Raw genomic sequence first — 21,296 nt, 5'->3', positions numbered from 1 at the left:
TTGATACATGTGGCTGGCGGGTGTCTGTCTCTCCCACTTTAGTCGGATCGGATTCGATGAAAAGGGTCCTTATGAAGGGTAAATAGCAATTGGCATATCACCGTTGTGGTTTTGCGTAGGTAAGAAACGTTCTTGCTAGAAACCCATAGCAGCCACGTAAAACATGCAACAACAATTAGAGGACGTCTAACTTGTTTTTGCAGGGTTTGCTATGTGATGTGATATGGCCAAAAGGATGTGATGAATGATATATGTGATGTATGAGATTGATCATGTTCTTGTAATAGGAATCACGACTTGCATGTCGATGAGTATGACAACCGGCAGGAGCCATAGGAGTTGTCTTAATTTATTTATGACCTGCGTGTCAATGAAAACACCATGTAATTACTTTAGTTTATTGCTAACCGTTAGCCATAGTAGTAGAAGTAATAGTTGGCGAGGCAACTTCATGTAGACACGGTGATGGAGATCATGATGATGGAGATCATGGTGTGATGCCGGTGACGATGGTGTTCATGCCGCGCCTCGAAGATGGAGATTAAAGGCGCAAGATGATATTGGCCATATCATGTCACTTTATGATTTGCATGCGATGTTTGTCATGTTTACATCTTATTTGCTTAGATCGACGGTAGCATAAATAAGATGATCCCTCACTAAAATTTCAAGAAAGTGTTCCCCCTAACTGTGCACCGTTGTGAAGGTTCGTTGTTTCGAAGCACCACGTGATGATCGGGTGTGATAGATTCTAACGTTCGCATACAACGGGTGTAAGCCAGATTTACACACGCAACACACTTAGGTTGAATTGACGAGCCTAGCATGTACATACATGGCCTCGGAACACGGAAGACCGAAAGGTCGAACATGAGTCGTATAGAAGATACGATCAACATGAAGATGTTCACCGATGATGACTAGTCCGTCTCACGTGATGATCGGACACGGCCTAGTTGACTCGGATCATGTATCACTTAGATGACTAGAGGGATGTCTATCTAAGTGGGAGTTCATTGAATAATTTGATTAGATGAACTTAATTATCATGAACATAGTCAAAAGGTCTTTGCAAATTATGTCATAGCTCACGCTTTGGTTCTACTGTTTTAGATATATTCCTAGAGAAAATTTAGTTGAGAGTTGACAGTAGCAATTATGCGGACTGGGTCCGTAAACTGAGGATTGTCCTCATTGCTGCACAGAAGGATTATGTCCTTAATGCACCGCTCAGTGTGTTGAACCTCGAGCGTCATCTATAGATGTTGGTAAACATCTGACATACACGTTTTGATGACTACGTGATAGTTCAGTGCGTAATGCTAACAATTTAGAATTGTGGCACCAAAGACGTTTTTGAAACATCGCGGAACATATGAGATGTTCCAAAGACTGAAATTGGGATTTCAGACTAGTGCCCATGTCAAGAGGTATGAGACCTCTGACAAGTTTCTTAAGCCTGCAAACTAAGGGAGAAAAGCTCAATCGTTGAGCATGTGCTCAGATTCTCTGAGTACTACAATTGCTTGAATCGAGTGGGAGTTAATCTTCCAGATGACATAGTGATGGTTCTCCATAGTCACTACCACCAAGCTATTAGAGCTTCGTGATGAACTATAACATATCAGGGATAGACATGATGATCCTTGAGCAACTCGCGATGTTTGACACCGCGAAAGTAGAAATCAAGTAGGAGCATCAATTGTTGATGGTTAAACCACTAGTTTCAAGAAGGGCAAGGGAAAGAAGGGATACTTCATGAAATGGCAAATCAGTTGCTGCTTTAGTGAAGAAACCCAATGTTGAACCCAAACCCAAGACTAAGTGCTTCTGTAATGAGGGGAACGGTCACTGAAGCAGGACTACCCTAGATACTTGGTAGATGAGAAGGCTGGCAAGGTCGACAGAAGTATTTTGAATATACGTTATATTATTGTGTACTTTACTAGTACTCCTAGTAGCACCAGGGTAATAAATACCGGTTCAGTTGCTAAGTGTTAGTAACTCGAAATAAAAGGCTGCGGAGACTAGCTAAAGGTGAGATGACAATATGTGTTGGAAGTGTTTCCAAGGTTGATGTGATCAAACATCGCGCGCTCCCTCTACCATCGAGATTGGTGTTAAACCAAAATAATTGTTATTTGGTGTTTGCGTTGAGCATAGACATGATTGGATTATGTTTATCGCCATACAGTTATTCATTTAAGGAGAATAATGGTTACTCTGTTTATTTGAATAATACCTTCAATGGTCTTGCACCTAAGATGAATGGTTTATTGAATCTCGATCGTAGTGATACACATGTTCATGCCAAAAGATATAAGATAGTAATGATAGTACCACATACTTGTGGCACTGCCATTTGAGCATGTTGGTATAAAACGCATGAAGAAGCTCCATGTTGATGGATCTTGGACTCACTCGTTTTTGAAAAGATTGAGACATGCGAACCATGTCTATTGGTAGATATGCATGAAGAAACTCCATACAGATGGATCGTTTGGACTCACTTGATTTTCAATCACTTGAGACATGCAAATCATACCACATGGGCAAGATGACTGAAATACCTCGTTTTTTCAGTAAGATGGAACAAGAAAGCAACTTGTTGGAAGTAATACATTTTGATGTGTGCAGTCCAATGAGTGTTGAGGCACGCAGTGGATATCATTATGTTCTTACTTCACAGATGATTTCAGTAGATGCTGAGTATATTTACTTGATGAAACACAAGTCTGAATTATTGAAAGGTTTAAGTAATTTCAGAGTGAAGTTGAAGATCGTCGTGACAAGAGGATAAAATGTCTATGATATGATCATAGAGATGAATATCTGAGTTACGAGTTTGGCACACAATTAAGACATTGTGGAAATTGTTTCACAACTAATACCGCCTGGAACACCATAGTGTGATGGTGTGTCCGGACATCGTTACTGCACCCTATTGGATATGGTGCATACCATGATGTCTCTTATCAAATTACCACTATCGTTTATGGGTTAGGCATTAGAGACAACCGCATTCACTTTAAATAGGGCACCACGCAATTCCATTGATACGACACTGTATGAACTATGGTTTAGAAAAACCTAAGCTGTCGTTTCTTAAAAGTTTGGGGCCGCGACGCTTATGTGAAAAAGTTTCAGGCTGATAAGCTCGAACCCAAAGCGGATAAATGCATCTTCATAGAATACCCAAAACAGTTGGGTATACCTCCTATTTCAGATCCGGAAGCAAAAGTGATTGTTTCTAGAAACGGGTCCTTTCTCGAGGAAAAGTTTCTCTCGAAAGAATTGAGTGGGAGGATGATGGAGACTTGATGAGGTTATTGAACCGTCACTTCAACTAGTTTGTAGCAGGGCACATGAAGTTGTTCCTGTGGCACCTACACCAATTGGAGTGGAAGCTTATGATAGTGATCATGAAACTTCAGATCAAGTCACTACCAAACCTCATAGGTCGACAAGGATGCGTACTACTTCAGAGAGGTACGTAATCCTGTCTTGGAAGTCATGTTGCTAGACAACAATGAACCTACGAGCTATGGAGAAGCGATGGTGGGCTCGTATTCCAACGAATGGCTCGAGGCCATAAAATCTGAGAGAGGATCCATGTATAAAAACAAAGTATAGACTTTGAAAGAACTACTTGATGGTCGTAAGGCTGTTGGGTGCAGATGGATTTTAAAAGGAAGACGGACAATGATGGTAAGTGTCACCATTAAAAAAGCTCGACTTGTAGTTAAGATGTTTCCCGACAAGTTCAAGGAGTTGACTACGATGAGACTTTCTCACTCGTAGCGATGCTAAGAGTCTGTTGGAATTATGTTAGTAGTACTGCATTATTTATGAAATCTTGCAGATAGGATGTCAAAACATTGTTTCCTCGACGATTTTCTTGAGGAAAGGTTGTATGTGATACAACCAGAAGGTTTTGTCAATCCTGAAAGATGCTAACAAGTATGCAAAGCTCCAGCAATCCTTCTAAGGACTGGAGTAAGCATCTCGGAGTTGGAATGTACGCTTTGATGAGATGATCAAAGATTTTGGGTTTATACAAAGTTTATGGGAAACTTGTATTTCCAAAGAAGTGAGTGGGAGCACTATAGAATTTTTGATGAGTATATGTTGTTAACATATTGTTGATCAGAAATGATGTAGAATTTCTGGAAAGCATACAGGGTTATTTGAAAAGTGTTTTTCAATGGAAAACCTGGATTAAGCTACTTGAACATTGAGCATCAAGATCTATAAGGATAGATCAAAAATGCTTAATAGTACTTTCAAATGAATACATACCGTGACAAGATTTTGAAGGAGTTCAAAATAGATCAGCAAAGAAGGAGTTCTTGGTTGTGTTACAAGGTGTGAGCATTGAGTAAGAATCAAGACCTGACCACGAAAGAAGAGAGAGAAAGGATGAAGGTCGTCCCCTATGCTTTAGACATAGGCTCTATAGTATGCTATGCTGTGTACCGCACCTGAAGTGTGCCTTGCCATGAGTCAGTCAAGGGGTACAAGAGTGATCCAGGAATGGATCACATGACAGCGGTCGAACTTATCCTTAGTAACTAGTGGACTAAGGAATTTTCTCGATTATGGAGGTGGTAAAAGAGTTCATCGTAAAGGGTTACGTCGATGCAAACTTTGACACTAATCCGTATGACTCTGAGTAGTAAACCGGATTCGTATAGTAGAGCAGTTATTTGGAATAGCTCAAAGTAACACGTGGTAGCTGCGTCTACAAGATGACATAGAGATTTGTAAAGCACACATGGATCTGAAAGGTTCAGACCCATTGACTAATAAACCTATCTCACAAGCAAGATATGAACAAACCCCATGGTTGTTGGATTCATTACAATCACATAGTGATGTGAACTAGATTATTGACTCTAGTGCAAGTGGGAGACTGTTGGAAATATGCCCTAGAGGCAATAATGAAATGGTTATTATTGCATTTCCTTGTTCATGATAATTGTCTATTGTTCATGCTATAATTGTATTAACTAGAAACCGTAATACATGTGTGAATACATAGACCACAACATGTCCCTAGTAAGACTCTAGTTGACTAGCTCGTTGATCAATAGATGGTCATGGTTTCCTGACCATGGACATTGGATGTCATTGATAAGGGGATCACATCATTAGGAGAATGATGTGATGGACAAGACCCAATCTTAAGCGTAGCACAAGATCATGTAGTTCGTTTGCTAAAGCTTTTCTAATGTCAAGTATCATTTCCTTAGACCATGTGATTGTGCAACTCCCGGATACCGTAGGAATGCTTTGGGTGCACCAAACGTCACAACGTAACTGGGTGGCTGTAAAGGTGCACTACAGGTATCTCCGAAAGTGTCTGTTCGGTTGGCACGAATCGAGACTGGGATTTGTCACTCCGTATGACGGAGAGGTATCTCTGGGCCCACTTGGTAATGCATCATCATAATGAGCTCATTGTGACTAAGTAGTTGGTCACGGGATCATGCATTACAGAACGAGTAAAGTGACTTGCCGGTAACGAGATTGAACAAGGTATTGGGATACCGACGATCGAATCTCGGGCAAGTAACGTACCGATTGACAAAGGGAATTGTATACGGGATTGCTTGAATCCTCGACATCGTGGTTCATCCGATGAGATCATCGTGGAACATGTGGGAGCCAATATGGGTATCCAGATCCAGCTATTGGTTATTGGCCGGAGAGTTGTCCCGGTCATGTCTGCATGGTTCCCGAACCCGTAGGGTAAACACACTTAAGGTTCGATGATGCTAGGGTTATTAGAAAGATTTGTATGTGATTACCGAATGTTGTTTGGAGTCCCGGATGAGATCCCGGACGTCACGAGGAGTTCCGGAATAGTTCGGAGGTGAATATTTATATATGGGAAGTCATCATACGGTCACCGGAAATATTCGGGGGTATACCGGTATTGTACCGGGACCACCGGAGGGGTTCCGGGGGTCCACCGGGTGGGTCCACCTGCCCCGGAGGGCCTTATGGGATGTAGGTGGAAGGGAACCAGCCCCTAGTGGGCTGGGCGCCATCCCACCCTAGGGCCCATGCGCCTAGGGTTTGGGGGGAACCCTAAAGCGGGGCGCCACCCTTGCTTGGGGAGTAAGCCCCCTCCCCCTTGGCCGCCGCCCCCCCCTCTAGATCTCATCTAGAGGGGCCGGCCCCCCTTCCCCCTTCTCCCTATAAATAGAGGGGCGAGGGGAGGGCTGCAGCACCACATCCAAGGCGCAGCCCCCCCCCCCCCCCCCCCCCCCCCCCCCCCCCCCCCCCCCCCCCTCTCCTCCTCCGCGTGAGCTTGGCGAAGCCCTGCCGGAGAACAGCCACTCCATCACCACCATGCCGTCGTGCTGCTGTTGGAGCCTTCTTCCTCAATCTCTCCCTCCTCATTGCTGGATCAAGGTGCGGAATACATCACCGGGCTGCACGTGTGTTGAACGCTGAGGCACCATTGTTCGGTGCTTAGATCGGATTCGGCCGCGATCTGAATCGCTACGTGTACGACTCCTCCAACCACGTTGTTGCAACGCTTCCGCTAAGCGATCTTCAAGGGTATGAAGATGCACTCCCTCTCTCTCGTTGCTAGCATCTCCTAGATTGATCTTGGTGACACGTAGGAAAATTTTGAATTATTGCTACGTTCCCCAACAATAGGGTAGTACTTTGACTTGAGAACTCTAGCACATAGGCTTTTCGGGTATTGGATGAGTCTCCAGCTCTATCTTGCTAACAACGCCAAATTGAATTGATGCATATCACGAAACCCAATCCCTCCTTCCCTCTTTGGTTTTATCATACGTTCCCAAGACATCCAGTGAACCCTCCTCTGACCCTCCTCATCTCCTCACCAAAAGTCTCTAATCATTTTTTCATACTTCTCCCAAAATCCCTTGGACAGTAAGAAAACGCCCATAATGAAAGTAGGAAGCGCTTGGACTACTGATTTAACATGGACTTCTTTGGTGGCATATGACATAAACCTTTCATTCCAAATATTGCATCTTTTTCCCAGTCTGTCCATAATGGGTTGGAACACTTCATCCTCCATCCTTCCCTCAGGTGTAGGGAGACCCAAATATTTGCATTCAAAGGTCGCTGTCTCAACTTCCAACACCGCCTTAATCTCCTCTCTTACCTGCTCTGGGCATAGGTCGCTAAAGAGGATCGAGCATTTACTTGCACTAAGCAGCTGTTCTGTGCATTTCTGAAATAACTCTGGAACCCTCTTGACCGCCACAGTCTCGTCTACCGTCCCCTTGAAGAAAAGCAAACTATCATCCGCGAACAACAGGTTTGAGATGCCCGGGCTATTTCTGGCTATTTTGATTGGCGTGATATTTCCTCCCGCAACCTCCTTGTTTAGTAACTTCACCAAACCATCTGCCAGAAAGAGAAATAGATAAGGGCTGAGTGGATCCTCTTGGCGGAGGCCCCTAGAGGGTTTAAAAAATTCCAGGTATTCTCCATTGCATTTGACTGAAAATCTAACCGAGGTCACACATTCCATTATCCAATTGATCCATATTCTGTAGAAGCCCATCCTTTCCAGGACTTCCTCCAAATATTTCCAGTCAACTCGATCATATGCCTTCGCCAAGTCTAGCTTGTAGGCACAATGAGTATTGTGTTGGTTCTTACTATGCTGAATTTTATGGAAACACTCGAATGCAATAAGCGCATTATTCGTGGTCAGTCTTCCTGGGATAAAAGCACTTTGTGTCTCGGAGATGATATCATCAAGATTTGGCCTTAGCCTATTCACTAGGCATTTAGAGATGACTTTATAGATCACGTTGCAAAGGATAATGGGGTGAAAATCTTTCAACATCTGCGGGTCACTTCCTTTGGGAATTAGTACAATAACTATGTCGTTTATGCCTTCTCGGAGCACCCCGCTATGAAAGAAGTGCAATATAGCAGCCACCACATCATCCTTCAACACTACCCAGCTTAGTTGGTAGAAACGGGCCGGGAAACCATCCGGTCCAGGCACCGTTAGCGGCCCAATCTGGAAAAATGCATCGCTCACTTCCTCCATTGTAAGCTTTTTTGTCAATTGGGCATTTAAATCATCTCCAATTGATATTTGCGTCATCTCTATCAGTTCTTGAGGGACCACGCTCTGGTCTTTAGTATACAGTTCACGGAAGAATTGAGTAGCATGATCTCCAATTCCTTTCTTCTCCATGATCCAGTTTCCAGACTCATCTTTTAACTTGGAGATGCAGTTCTTTTTTTCCCTCCAAGTAGCTTTCCTCTGGAAGTACTTTGTGTTTCCATCCCCTTCCTTCAGTTCCGACACCCTTGATCTCTGCCGCCACATCATCTCTTCACGTAGAAGAAGTTCATCAAGTTCCTTTGATAGTTTTTTATTTTGGTTTGCTGGTCGGGGCGCTCAGGCTGTTTCCAGAGAAATTCTAGCTTCTTTCTGATTGCAGCTGTTTTGGTATTTTTACTACAAGGAACCTGACCAACTAAGCGTGCTCATAGGGGTAGGGAATCTTAAAATGTTGTGTCGGCTCGTCGATGGTGCTCATAGGGGGTAGAGTACGCGTGTGTGCGCTCATATGAGTGAGTGTATGCATGCCTGACCCTAAGGAGGGGGTGGGGGGAGGTGTGGCTGCCCCGGGACCAAGGGGCCCCCATCCCAAGTAAGTGCAAGCACCCCTTTCGATATATCCTAGTTGCCATTCGAGGAAAGTTGTTCGTTTGTATATTGGTGTCTCCAGGAAGAAAAAGACCGATCGTTATCTCTTTTAGCAAACTAGGCCTTTGGCTGTCTTTTATTTAGCATAAAAAAGATAAAGAGCATGGACAGTTGATGATGGGCTATTGTCCTAATAAAGTGATTGTGGGCCACACTAGATCAGGGAAAGGGGCCCATCGATTTAGTAATGCTTGAGATATTGGGCGCCCCTATGTCTCGCAATAAGGGAGACATGAGGGAACCCTCACTGAAGGGAACCTCCAGTTGAGTCGGCCCAGGCGCGCGGGAAACACTAGCCTTGTTTATGTTTTGTCTTTTTTTTCATTTTTTAACTTTTGTTAATACTTCCAAGTATTCTAAATAAATATATTACAAAAATGACTCTTCATAAAAACATTTGAAAATGTTGACCAAACATTTGAAAAATGTTAAATGTGTATATATAAAATGTTTATAATGTATACGAAAAATGTAAACAAAAAATAAAATGTGTGACAAAATTTTTAATCTTGTATATAAAAAAGTTAATCAAGCATTTGAAAAAGTGTTGAACAAGTGCTTGAAAAATGTTAAACAAGCATTTGGAAAATGCTAAATGTGTATAGAAAAAATGTTGACTATGTATTTCGAAAATGATGAAAGAAATACGATCATGTATATAAAAATGTTGACCATGTGTATAAAAATGTCAATCAAGGATTTAAAAAAAATATTGAACAAGTATTTGAAAAATGTAAAATGTGTATAAAAAATGTTGACCATGTAGTAAAAAAACGATGAAAATATTTGATCATGTATATAAAAATGTTAAATGTGTATAGAAAAAATGTTGACCATGTGATAACAAATGATGAATTTTTCTGATCATGTATATTAAAATTTTAACCAAGAATTTTAAAAAGTATTAGAAAAATGTTGATCAAGCATTTGAGAAATGTTAATATTTTTTAAAAAAATTTAAACATATATTTTAAACATGTATTTAAAAAATAATATTTTTTATAATATATATAAACGTGTTAATCAAGCTTCTTAAATAAAATGTTGAACAAATATTTGAAAAATGTTAATCATGCATTTAGGAAATGTTAAATGTGTATTGAAATTTTTTTGACCATGTGTTCAAAATTAATAATATTGCATTTAGAAAAAAATAGTCAAGCATTTGAAAAAAATGAAAATTTGCAAAAAAAATGCGAATCTTGTATTTGAAAATTGTGATAAAGCATTTAAAAATTATTAGAAATGTGTTTAGAACAAATGTTGACCATGAATGAAAAAATGTAAACTTGTATTGAAAGAATGTTAAACATGTATTAGAAATATATTGTTGACATATACCAAAATTGTAGAATGTAAACAAAAGAAACAAAGAAAACCAAAAAATTAAAACTGAAAGAGAAATGAAATAAACCAAAAATAAAAATATAACGAAATAAAAAAATGTAGAAATAGTAAAAAAAGAATGAAAGCAAAAAAAACCAGGGAAGAAAAAAGAAAATAAAAAATCATTGAAAACGAAAGAAAAAAAGGGAAAAAAGAAAAGAAAGAAAGAAAACACGAAAAAGGAAAAAAACTCAAAGAAAACCGAATAAAACAAACGAAAATGGAGAAAAAACCAGGGAAAACCCAGCTCTTTTCCTTCTTAATAGGTTGCGCCCAAGTAATTTAACACAAATGGATGTTGTTCCAGTGGTTATTAGTGCAATGAAGCAACCTTGAGGTCTCATGTTCTATCCCCATGCAATAGCACTTTTACTCAGTTTTTCATTTTCAAAAGAATGTCGCTAATGGGCTGGCCCGATTACAGCAAACGCTTCAGCGAGAGAGATCGCTACTGTCTCGCATTCTCGCGTGAGATATTGGCATGGGATTAAGGATCTCAGAAAAGAAGATGCTTGTATTAGCCATCTGTTTATTAAAAGGAATTTGAAACTAAGGATCGATTGATGGATACTTGCATGCTTGCCGCAAGGGCACAACTTAGCAAACTTCTTCACCCATCTCGGTTTTTAGACCCCTCTTATTTTGGGTCAAATTTTGACTAAATTTTTAATAATAAAATATAAACTATATGTCATAAAAAATATTCCATGATAAATTTATTCTGAATACAAATACAATAATATAACATTTTGTAACATATGCCTCATATTTTGTTAATTATTTAGATGGTCGAAGTTTGACCCAAAATATGACGAGGTCCAATAAACCCAGAAGGAGGTAAAAAAACTAGCAAACTAAAGTATGATGACAGAGAGTCAAAAGCAGCACACACTAAAGTTTGACCCAATTCAGATGCACATAGTTTAGCCAAGTTCTATCGCTAGATTATGGGCGTCATGTCTGACTTGGCCAACCTCATGGCCTAAACTGTATCCCACATACTATTGTTTTTGATGAATAAGGACTTGGTTTACCCCCCAAAAAAGTATGATGACAGAGGGTCAGAAGCAACACACATGCCCAACGGTAGGCCAACCAGACGTAAACTTACCTCGTCAATAGCGAAGCTGGATGACATGACTGATATTAACTGATTAAACATTTATGGCATACAACGTTCTCTTTAATAATTGGTTTTGTCATACCAAATATATACTTTGACCTCCGCCACCCACACAGAGCGTTATTGGGCTTGTAGGACGGTAAAGGCAATTTGATATTCTTCCGTGTGACCGGTCCCTACCTGACTGCTTGCGACTAATGCGTGATCTCATGTGAACCCTAAACAGAGGCACCCCATCACCAGCCTTATGCTGTCACAATATAGGAGATCGCACGACATCTATTTACCGGCGTGACGACGCCGTTTTAGAGAAGACGTGTCTTTGTTCTCTTTCTATTGATACCACCGACAATGACTTGTATCTAAGAATCATTGTTTCTATAAGGGTGCCATATTCCCATCTCGATCCGGGCCCCTAAAATCTCAGAACCAGACCTGAGTGTATGTGCGTGTATGTAAGTATCTGCGGTGTTTGTATCGTATTAATAAAAAAACTGATCACGATCAGTTCGCTGGTCCTTGTCGTAGTAGTACGTTGGAAATTCTTGAGACGCGTAAACATGTGTCTGTGGCAGCGATACGAGGACGACAAGTATGACGTGAGAGCACACCAGCGGGCCGGCGAGTCTGCCAGTCTGGTGGACGGAGTCTGAGTCATTCGTTCAAGGCATGCTGTCTCTCTCCACGGGAGGACCAGCGGCCAGCCACGCAAAGAGGAAGAAACATACGCAGACATTATGCTAGGTACGGCCTACGGGCTGGCCATGCACGTACGAACCAGGATATCTCGAAGACGTACACAGAGAGTCACGAACTTGCCGGGTCTTGCATGCGATGCGTGATCCTCGTGGCTCGTACGCAGAGAGTCGCGTCTGTTTCAAAGCTCCGACATGCCAATTAGTGCAGTTTGTAGTTGCACATGCATGAAACGCTAATTAGGTTGGGACTTTTTTTGGGCAAACCGTTAGGACCTGTAGATCGTGTGCATTCACACGTGCATGCATGCGTTGCCTTTATATTCCACAATCGAGTCAGTCGTCCAACTACGTACAACTCCTTATTTTTCCACGGGGCCAAGTACTGTACTGTGCAAGACGACTTCACTCGTACTAACACACGAATAGTATACTCTTTACCGGCTAGGAGTAGATAGCTGCATGCATGAATGGTACTCCCAGATTGTACCAACGGATGTAGAACAACTTTCAAGCACGGAGAGACACACACGCACGGCAACAATGCAAATTCTGGGTGGACAACTGGCTACCCGATGGGCGTTCGATCGCCACCACAGCGCCAACCCTGTTTTCCTTTGTGAGGGACAAAGGCAGGTCCATCAAAGAGGCTCTCCAAAACAGCTCATGGTTTCAGGATATACGAGGAGGGATTTCATCACATGCCTTGGCCCACTATCTGGCGGTCTGGGACGTCATGCAGTCTACAGTACTCTCTCTTGGCATTAGGGATTCCCCAAGATGGAGGATGACGGAGAATGGTGTCTTCTCGGTGAGCATGGCATACAGGATGTTCTTCATGGCCAGTACACGCTTTGCCTATGCCAAGCCAATTTGGAAATCCAAAGCACCGCCAAGATGTAAGTTCTTCATGTGCTTGGCAGTTTATCATAGATGTTTGACGGCAGACAATCTGCGGCGTAGGGGATGGCCTAATAACCCTTGCTGCCCTCTATGCCTCTCGGAGCCGGAAGATTGGGCACACCTATTCGTGCATTGCAGATTCATGCAACACGTATGGCGGCTTTTCAAGCAGTGGTTGGGAGCCAACTTTATCCTGCCCGACGAGAGCTTCACCACGACGGAGGAATAGTGGCTGCAAACGTGGCAGTAGATCCCCAAGGCCATCCGCCGCAACTTTGACACCCTGGCCATTCTCATGCATTGGAGGATTTGGAAGGAGAGAAATGCCAGGGTTTTTGACCAGCTAGTCAGCAGTGCAGATAGAGTGCTAGACATGGCTAGGGAGGGAATTAGTACTTGGAGGGCGGTTGGTTGCATCTATGATGTGACCCCTTGATGCTTGGGTTGGTTGTTCTTTTATGTTTTGCGCCTTGCATAGGCCCTCTATAGTGGCATTTTACCTGGTGTTAGGCCACATCTCCTAGCAAACCCTTTGTAGCTATTGACTTCTTTCCTTCTAATAAAGATCGGCAAATGGCCCTTCGAGACACACACGCCCTGGTTCTAGAAACCTTTGTACTCCTATTATATGTACTTGAGCATGAACCGAGCCGATGAGCTCAAACTAATCAATTCACATGGATGAGACTTTTACGACGATTCAGCAGTTCACATGCACCTCTAGAAGCAGTTCACATCAGTGCATGCATCTTTGCCATGTATTTCCACATTAACAGGCATCATACCAAGTTAATAGGGTGTCTTGCCAGCTGCCTTACATCTAGTATCTATTGCTGATGTCGCGTGCTAATTTGTCTCGTGGTGCTATGGTTTCTGGGACGACCGCTGCAGAAGAATAATGGATCATCGTCCACAAGCTTAGAACAAAATTCTATGGTGCTTTCGTGCACGTTCCTAGTACAAATCCCTGGTACTCTCGACCTAGCCAGTCTTACAAGTCATCGCCTTAAGCTCAACGAAGAATATTAGAAGCTCATCAAGGAACTATATATGCTTGTACTCTCCCAACATAGAGTTTTTCCTTGGAAAATGTTTTGTTTTTCTTCTGGAAAATGAATTACAGTTCTCTAGCTATCCATGTGCATCTTCTTGTTCACTGTTTGATCCTTCCATATCATCTAGAGAGACCATTTTCCATAAAAAAGGAAAAACTATAATGACCACTAAAAACAACTAAGTCGATACTAGAGCTTCTATTAATCTATCCCTAGCTTTATCCAATATTGTAACAAGTCTAGTTTTGATCGTCAACTGTAATGGTATATATTATTTGTTTGTCAAGTGTCAAAACTTCTAACCTATATCATTTATATTTTTGAAGTTATGGCAATTATGTGCTAGACATTCTAGTCGAATTATAGGGTCGGCATCGTCCACATCTTTAAGTTGACAATTCGATCCTTCCATATCATCTAGAGAGACCATTTTCTTTCGAGTAGAAATGTAGACTGACCATTGAAATGACTAGTTACAAGAAGCACAAAGTTTTAATTATTATTTTTGAACATTCCTTGTCTTTTAACTATTTTTTTCATTTTTCCATCATCTCCTTCTATTGTTTTCTATTTTTCTTGTAATTATATATTTATTAAATAAAAATATTGACCTGAAAATAATTATTTTAATTTTTTTTCATGTTTATATAAATTTAGTTATGCTCTCAAAAAGAGCTTCATATTATTTTATTGTCTATTTTTGACTAGGCTGCATTCCATGTGGCTAAAATCATCACCATACCATCACCAATATCGGTTTCAATTTACATGGGATCAAATGCAAACACATTTTTACATTTTATAAGCAACACACTTTCAATATAATTGGAGCAACACAATCATAATTCTTTTTGTTCTTTATTGGTAACACAATCATATATTCTCTCTCTCCCTCTCTCTCTCCGTTCATATCCATCGTATTATTTATAAAATTTAAATCTTTGTGAAGATCGAGCCCACAACTATTGCAAAAGTGTAATTTTGACCCTCAACTCTAATTTTCTTTTACATATTTATGTAAAGTTGGCTGGGTTCTCAGAAAGAGTGCATATTTTCTAAAACATTTCCAATATCAACGGAGCAACCTTACCGTAGAGTAGTTGAATGAATAAAATCATCTGTTTCATTTCTCAAAAATGGGGATAGCCTTGAAGCACCTTTGATCATATAATAAGCGATCCAGAGAGCTCGCAGATTACATGTTAGTATGGATGGTATCCTTGCAGCTCAATATCTAACTGTATAAAAATATCATTGGGAAAGTATGAAATAATATATGTAGAATTTTTGTCCTAAAAGGCATTTCATAATTATTTTTGTTCTTTATTAGCAACACAATCATATAGAATAAAGGTTATATTTACACCTCTAAAAATGTATCAAGGTCTAAAATATTGTGCATTATAAAATGTATGAGGTAAATAGGAGTAGAATACTTCTGCACAAGATAAAAATATTATAATTTAATAGTATAATCCTTTATTTTTAGTTTTCAAGATGAAATTTACAGATTCACTATGATTTGCTTGATTTTATTTATAGAGGACAAGAGCTTTAATATTGGTAGCTACCAGAACTTAACAAAAGAAGGATATTTCAACAGTAATGTTATCTGGCGAGCGTTCCTAGGAGGAAATCTACAGTGAAATCTCTCATAGCCAGAAGATCAAGATCTGATGGTGGCAGTTTTCGGATGGAAAATGCGCTAAAATAAACAAAATGTCTTTTTTTTTTGGCAAAAATGCGATCCCAAAACACTAAAATTGCCAGCCGCACCATTCGCAAATGCCATCCTAGCCAGCAAACAGTTGCCGGCTATTGCAGTCCTATTTCAATGACTTTTAGCACGCATGTCACTTCATAATAATTTTGAGAAGAATAGTAGATGTTATGACAGAGTAGCCAGCACATTTTTTTCTTTACATTGTTTGTTTGGAGTAAAGTATCAGGTATTCCCATCCTTAGGGTACTCCCGGTGCTCCAAATTAAAAAAAAACATTCTTAAATGTAAGAAACGACTCCGTAAAAAAATGTGAATGTTCACAATGAATATGAATATAACTGCTAAAACTTTCAGGTTCAAACTCGAAATGCACATTGGGAGACAAGAAAGTGAAATCCATATGTGAATAGTGACAATGTTGCTTTTGTCTTTTCTTCTTACACTATTCATGCTAGATTTTACATTTTTGTTTCTCAATGTCTGTTTCAAGTTTGGAGCTGAAATTTTTAGGGGTTATAGTCACATTCCTTGTGAACATTCATAATTTTCCGATATTTTTTGTTACATTTAAGATTTTTTTTTTTGAATTTGAAGCACGGGAGTACTCTTAAGGATGAGAGTGCCTGATACTTTCCTGGTTGCTTACCACATATACGACGAGTAGCCAGCGCATTTGTGGGGACCACTTCGTTAGTTGTTGAAGATATGAAACGAATATTATGCTCCTTTCGGATTGTGACTCGTCTGAGCACGCACGACCGGGACCCCATGCGCACCATGCATGCATGTATTATCGGGTGACTCTTCCTGTTCAAGTCAATTAGTCAACTATCCATGGAGTGGAATCACGGAATCAGTCCACACTTGTCCAGTCAGTGACATGTAACGTCGACCTCTGGAATCTAGTACTATTATATAAACTGATAGATGCTAGGTTTGCTTTGCTATCTCGATTTGCCTCGAGTCGTGGAAGAATTCGGCACGTGCGCTAGCTTTCTCCGGGTATGTAAGCCATGCAGGTGTTCTATGTGTGCATGCATTTTTTCACGACGAGCCGAGCTAACTATCCATGTTGATATCCAGGGTTGCATTTCCAGGAGCTTGCGTATAGCGTCCTCGATCGGTTGTTGTTGTTGGCCATGGCGTCCAGGGACGCGGAGAGCATCTGCAGCATCCAGATGGCGACGGGGATACTGGACGGCGAGCTGGACGAGTCTCCGGGAGCGCTTCAGGATCAAGATGATACTCCGTGCTCCGTTTTGTTTAGCATGCCGGCCTCGCCATCGGGGCTCCACCTCGCACAGGCTATGGCGGCCGGGGCAAAGGTCGAGGTCCACGACCCTGCCAGGCCGCGGCTGATGAAGCATGCCCGCTTCCACTCACAGCCGTGCATGCTGGTCAGAGGTGGCGGCGAGGCGCAGGCTATGCCGCGGAGCGAAAGCACGCGGGAGTGGGACCGGCAGTTTGATCACTTCAAGACCTTCTCAGGCCGTCTCGAGCGGCAGCTCTCTATCCTCCGTGGGGTGGTGCCACACGAGCCGCCAACGGACGACATTGAGCGCGGTGCCGCGTCCAAGATCTCCGAGGAGCACACCGACGAGGACAATGACATTCCCTCCGCCGACCGCTACTTTGCCGCCCTTGAAGGCCCTGAGCTCGAGACCCTTCGGGTACGTTCCACATACCATGCCACATTTTTTTGATGAAGAATCTGCATTCTAAAACATTTACCTTTCGAGTCATCGTCTTCTCTAACAACAACTACCTGGACGTGCAGTCAACAGAGGTGGCGGTGCTGCCCAATGATGAGCCCTGGCCGTTTCTCCTCCGATTTCCGATCAGTGCGTTCGGAATGTGCCTGGGCGTGAGCAGCCAGGCAATGTTGTGGAAGACTCTTTCGTCAGAGCACTCCACGGGGTTCCTCGGCGTGAACCCCGCCGTCAACCACGTCCTCTGGTGGGCCTCCGTCGCCCTCACCGTCATTGTATCCATCACGTACCTCCTCAAGGTTGTGTTCTATTTCGAGGCCGTCCGCCGTGAGTTCCACCATCCGGTCCGTGTCAACTTCTTTTTCGCGCCCTGGATCGCTTGCCTCTTCCTCGTCAAGGGCTCGCCCCGTCTAGAGAGGGAGATAAACCACATCGTCTGGTACCTCCTCATGACACCTATCCTCTGCCTCGACCTCAAGATCTATGGCCAGTGGATGTCTAGCGGTGAGCGCCGGCTCTCCAAGGTGGCCAACCCGTCCAACCACCTCGCCGTCGTTGGCAACTTTGTGGGAGCACTACTTGGTGCCAAGATGGGCCTCCATGAGTTGCCCATATTTTTCTTTGCCGTCGGGTTCGCTCACTACCTCGTGCTCTTTGTCACCCTCTACCAGAGGCTTCCCACCAACATGCAACTCCCCAAGGAGCTCCATCCGATCTTCTTCTTCTTCTTCAGTGTACCCAGTGTCGCCTCTATGGCATGGGCGAGGATCTCTGGCGAGTTCAACCATGGCCCCAAGCTTCTTTACTTCGTCTCACTATTCCTCTACGCGTCCTTGGTGGTACGCATCAACCTGTTCAGGGGGGTTCGGTTCTCATTGACGTGGTGGGCCTACACATTCCCGCCAACGAGCGCCGCGCTAGCCACCGTGTTGTACGCATCAGAGGTGGAAAACATGTTGACCCGAGCATTGGTGGTCGGGCTGGCAGGGATCGCCACCGTCACAGTCATTGGAGTCATGGTCAACACTGTATACCATGCCTTTGTGAGTAAGGACCTCTTCCCCAATGATGTGTCCATCGCCATCACGAGGCAAAGGCCAAAGTTCAACAAGATCCTTGCACACCTCCGCTCATCCAGCCCCGATGAGGGCACCGTTTAAAATTTTGAGATCCAATGCAAAATGCAAAACAAGAAAATGAGGAGAATCTACACATATTTTACTCAATTATATGATTTCGATGTATGTTGTTTCTTATAATATACTTAATGATTTACTCAAATGTTGATGCTAAGAGAGTAAAGGTAATATTCAAGTGATAAATTGATCCTGGTTTCTATGTAAAGGATGTACAGCGAACACAATCTTTGTATATATATATATATATATATACCCGATAAGGACTCGTTAGGTGTCAGTTGACAGAATTTTTTGTGGTCAGTCGATTTGTTTTTAGCCGTCCGATGCAAAATGGATGGCCAGATTGTTTCCTTCAACCTCCTGCTCTCCTGTTCATCTTGTTCCACAAACCGCCACATGTGTCACCGACCCAACAGCCTGCCCGCGGCGCTCCCGTGCCAACTTGGCCGCACTGTCGTACAACGACGACGATGTGGATGCCGCCCTCGCCGGTCGCCCCACGAACTCCGCCAGATCCTGCCACACATGGGCGACTTCCCGCGCCAGGAGGCTCTGCTTCGTAGCCCAGGACACCACCGCTGCAGCTCGTCACCACCCCAGTCATCAGCGTCCATCGGTTAGCAACTCTTCACGATGAAGATCGATCAGTTTGGCAATGGTAAAGCGGAGGAGAGCGTGCGCGTAGAGCTAGCTGCCTAGCAAGCGTGCGTCGTTGGCCATGGAAAGCCTGTGTTTATATAATGCTAACTCGATCCCTAGAAAGTCAAACACAACTGCGCGGTTGACTTTCTATTTAAAGACAAAACGCAGGGTCGTGCACGGGAACCGGATCCTCTAATATAGAGAAGAAAAGTCACGACGCTACAGTGCTAACCTAATGTATAATGAAGAAGGAAGGTTAGGGGCTGTTAGTAAGCAGTTAGTAGGTTGTTTATTGTCGGTATTTACTGTAGATATAAATAATATAAAATTATTTTATTCTACCATCAATTTGTTTGTATGTAATTACTATAGATGTACACAATAGTTCATTAATTTACAAAATAATTTAAGTCATTTTAATCATAATCATATGGATAGAAAGAAGGAAAGTTAGGGAATTGTAGCTTCTCTAACTTTCCTTCTCAATGTTAGATGATCTAGTTGAACGGCGTCTGGGCGTTAGTGATTAATCACAGTTTCACTGCATGCCCTGCACAAACTACTAATGATATATTATTTTCTAATGATATAATGTTTAGACTATACAAGTCATGTTATGTTAGTCAAATTACAAATCTAAAGATACACACAAGCCTTATAAACCGAAAAGAAGGTAGTAGAGGCAAAGATGCGTAGGCAATTAACTGATGTATTGACCAACCTAATCAATCTCATTAAGTATCCCAGTTTCACGTGCCGCAAATGCTACGTCTCACTGGACCAGCGCTAGCTAGCTTCGATTCTTGTTTCTATTTGACTTTGCTTCAAATGTCAAACAACATGGATATGTTTGGTAGGAACATCTGAGATGAGGTCATGAAGACTGAGGTGGTGTTTGGTTCTCTAGTTCTAGAATTTTTTCTAGTCTCTAGGATTTTTTAAAAAAGACTTTTAAGGAGATGCTTCTAAGGACTTTTAGCAAAAAGTCTTAAAAAAGTCCCATCCTGTTTGATTTGTTAGGGATTTTTTCTAGTCTCTAGGACTTTTTAAAAAAGACTCTTAAGGAGATGCTTCTAAGGACTTTTAGCAAAAAGTCTCAAAAAAGTCCCATCCTGTTTGATTTGTTAGGGATTTTTTCTAGTCTCAACACAAAAAGGTCTCTATAACCAAACACCCCCTGAAGAGGGAGTAAAATACTCAGCAAGCACAGCACTGTAGCTGGCATCTGCTTCGAGCAGGGAATAATCCGGGGATTGTGCCTTTTTGCGTCCGAGTTGTTTAAGCTAGCGCAGATACACCATCATGCATGGCATCATCGATCATTGACATCTTAATCTTAGTGCTTGTGACACGTTAATTGTACTACTGTACTTCCTCCCCCATTCGGATCTGGCATCCTCCAACTTGTTAATCATTGTTTGACTTTCTTCCTGTTGAAGATTGCATTGATTGGGTTTTGAGGAAAGAAAAGGCAATCTCGCTGCCGTCAAGGAGTCTCCCCTGCTACTGCCCTCACCTCTGCCGGTGATCTCAGTCGTCGGGGGGGGGGGGGGGGGGGGGGGTCGCCGGATACACCCGTATGGATCATTTTCTGCTTAGGTTTTTAGCCTTTTCATCGTCTTGGCTCGGTTGGTTGGGGATGGATTTGAAGATCAGTCTGTTCAAGTAAGGATGATGTGGCGGCGGCAGTATCCTCATGGTGGACGTATGTCCTCGGGCTCCGCCGCTGCGACGACGTTTGCTCCAACGCCAGCGCGAAATTTGGGAGGTAGTCCAGGAGCGGATGTAGATTGTGGTCTACATCGGCGGCATCTGAAAGATGGTGGATCATTTGTTGGGTTCGTGGTTCATGAATGGCAGGTATGGTTTTCTCTTCCGGTGTCTTAGTCATGTGGGGGTGCCAGATCTGGAGTTCGATGATGTGTCCAGGGTGTTGCCCTGGTCTGATTCGTTCAACGGTAATGGTTTCACGTTTGGTGAACCTACTTGGAGAGGTTGGCATAGCTGCATATCAGCGATGAAGCCTCATCGAGATCGGGTGTAAAGGTGATCCATAATTTGTTTTCTTTAATGGCTGCTGTGGTGGTGACAGATTTGTGTAAGCTCAGAGGATTCTTCGGTCTTAATTGTAATTTCACTTTTTGGCTGATGTTCATTTGTGTAAAGACTAACGTTTTGTTGTCTTTTCGGTTTTGT

The 21,296-nt window shown here is 42.5% G+C and overlaps 1 protein-coding gene across 1 annotated transcript; it reads left to right on the top strand.

Annotated features, from left to right (window-relative positions):
* The first annotated feature begins 16,749 nt into the window (after window positions 1-16,749).
* Window positions 16,750-18,479, top strand: LOC125539972 (S-type anion channel SLAH2-like). Its single transcript, XM_048703529.1, has 3 exons — window positions 16,750-16,906; window positions 17,090-17,280; window positions 17,388-18,479. Exons 1-3 carry the CDS (start codon window positions 16,750-16,752, stop codon window positions 18,477-18,479), a joined length of 1,440 nt encoding a protein of 479 aa, XP_048559486.1.
* The last annotated feature ends 2,817 nt before the right edge of the window (window positions 18,480-21,296 follow it).

This window comes from Triticum urartu, chromosome 1 (assembly GCF_003073215.2).
Source record: "Triticum urartu cultivar G1812 chromosome 1, Tu2.1, whole genome shotgun sequence".
Taxonomy (NCBI): Eukaryota; Viridiplantae; Streptophyta; class Magnoliopsida; order Poales; family Poaceae; genus Triticum; species Triticum urartu.
This window is presented reverse-complemented; position numbering and strand designations above follow the sequence as displayed.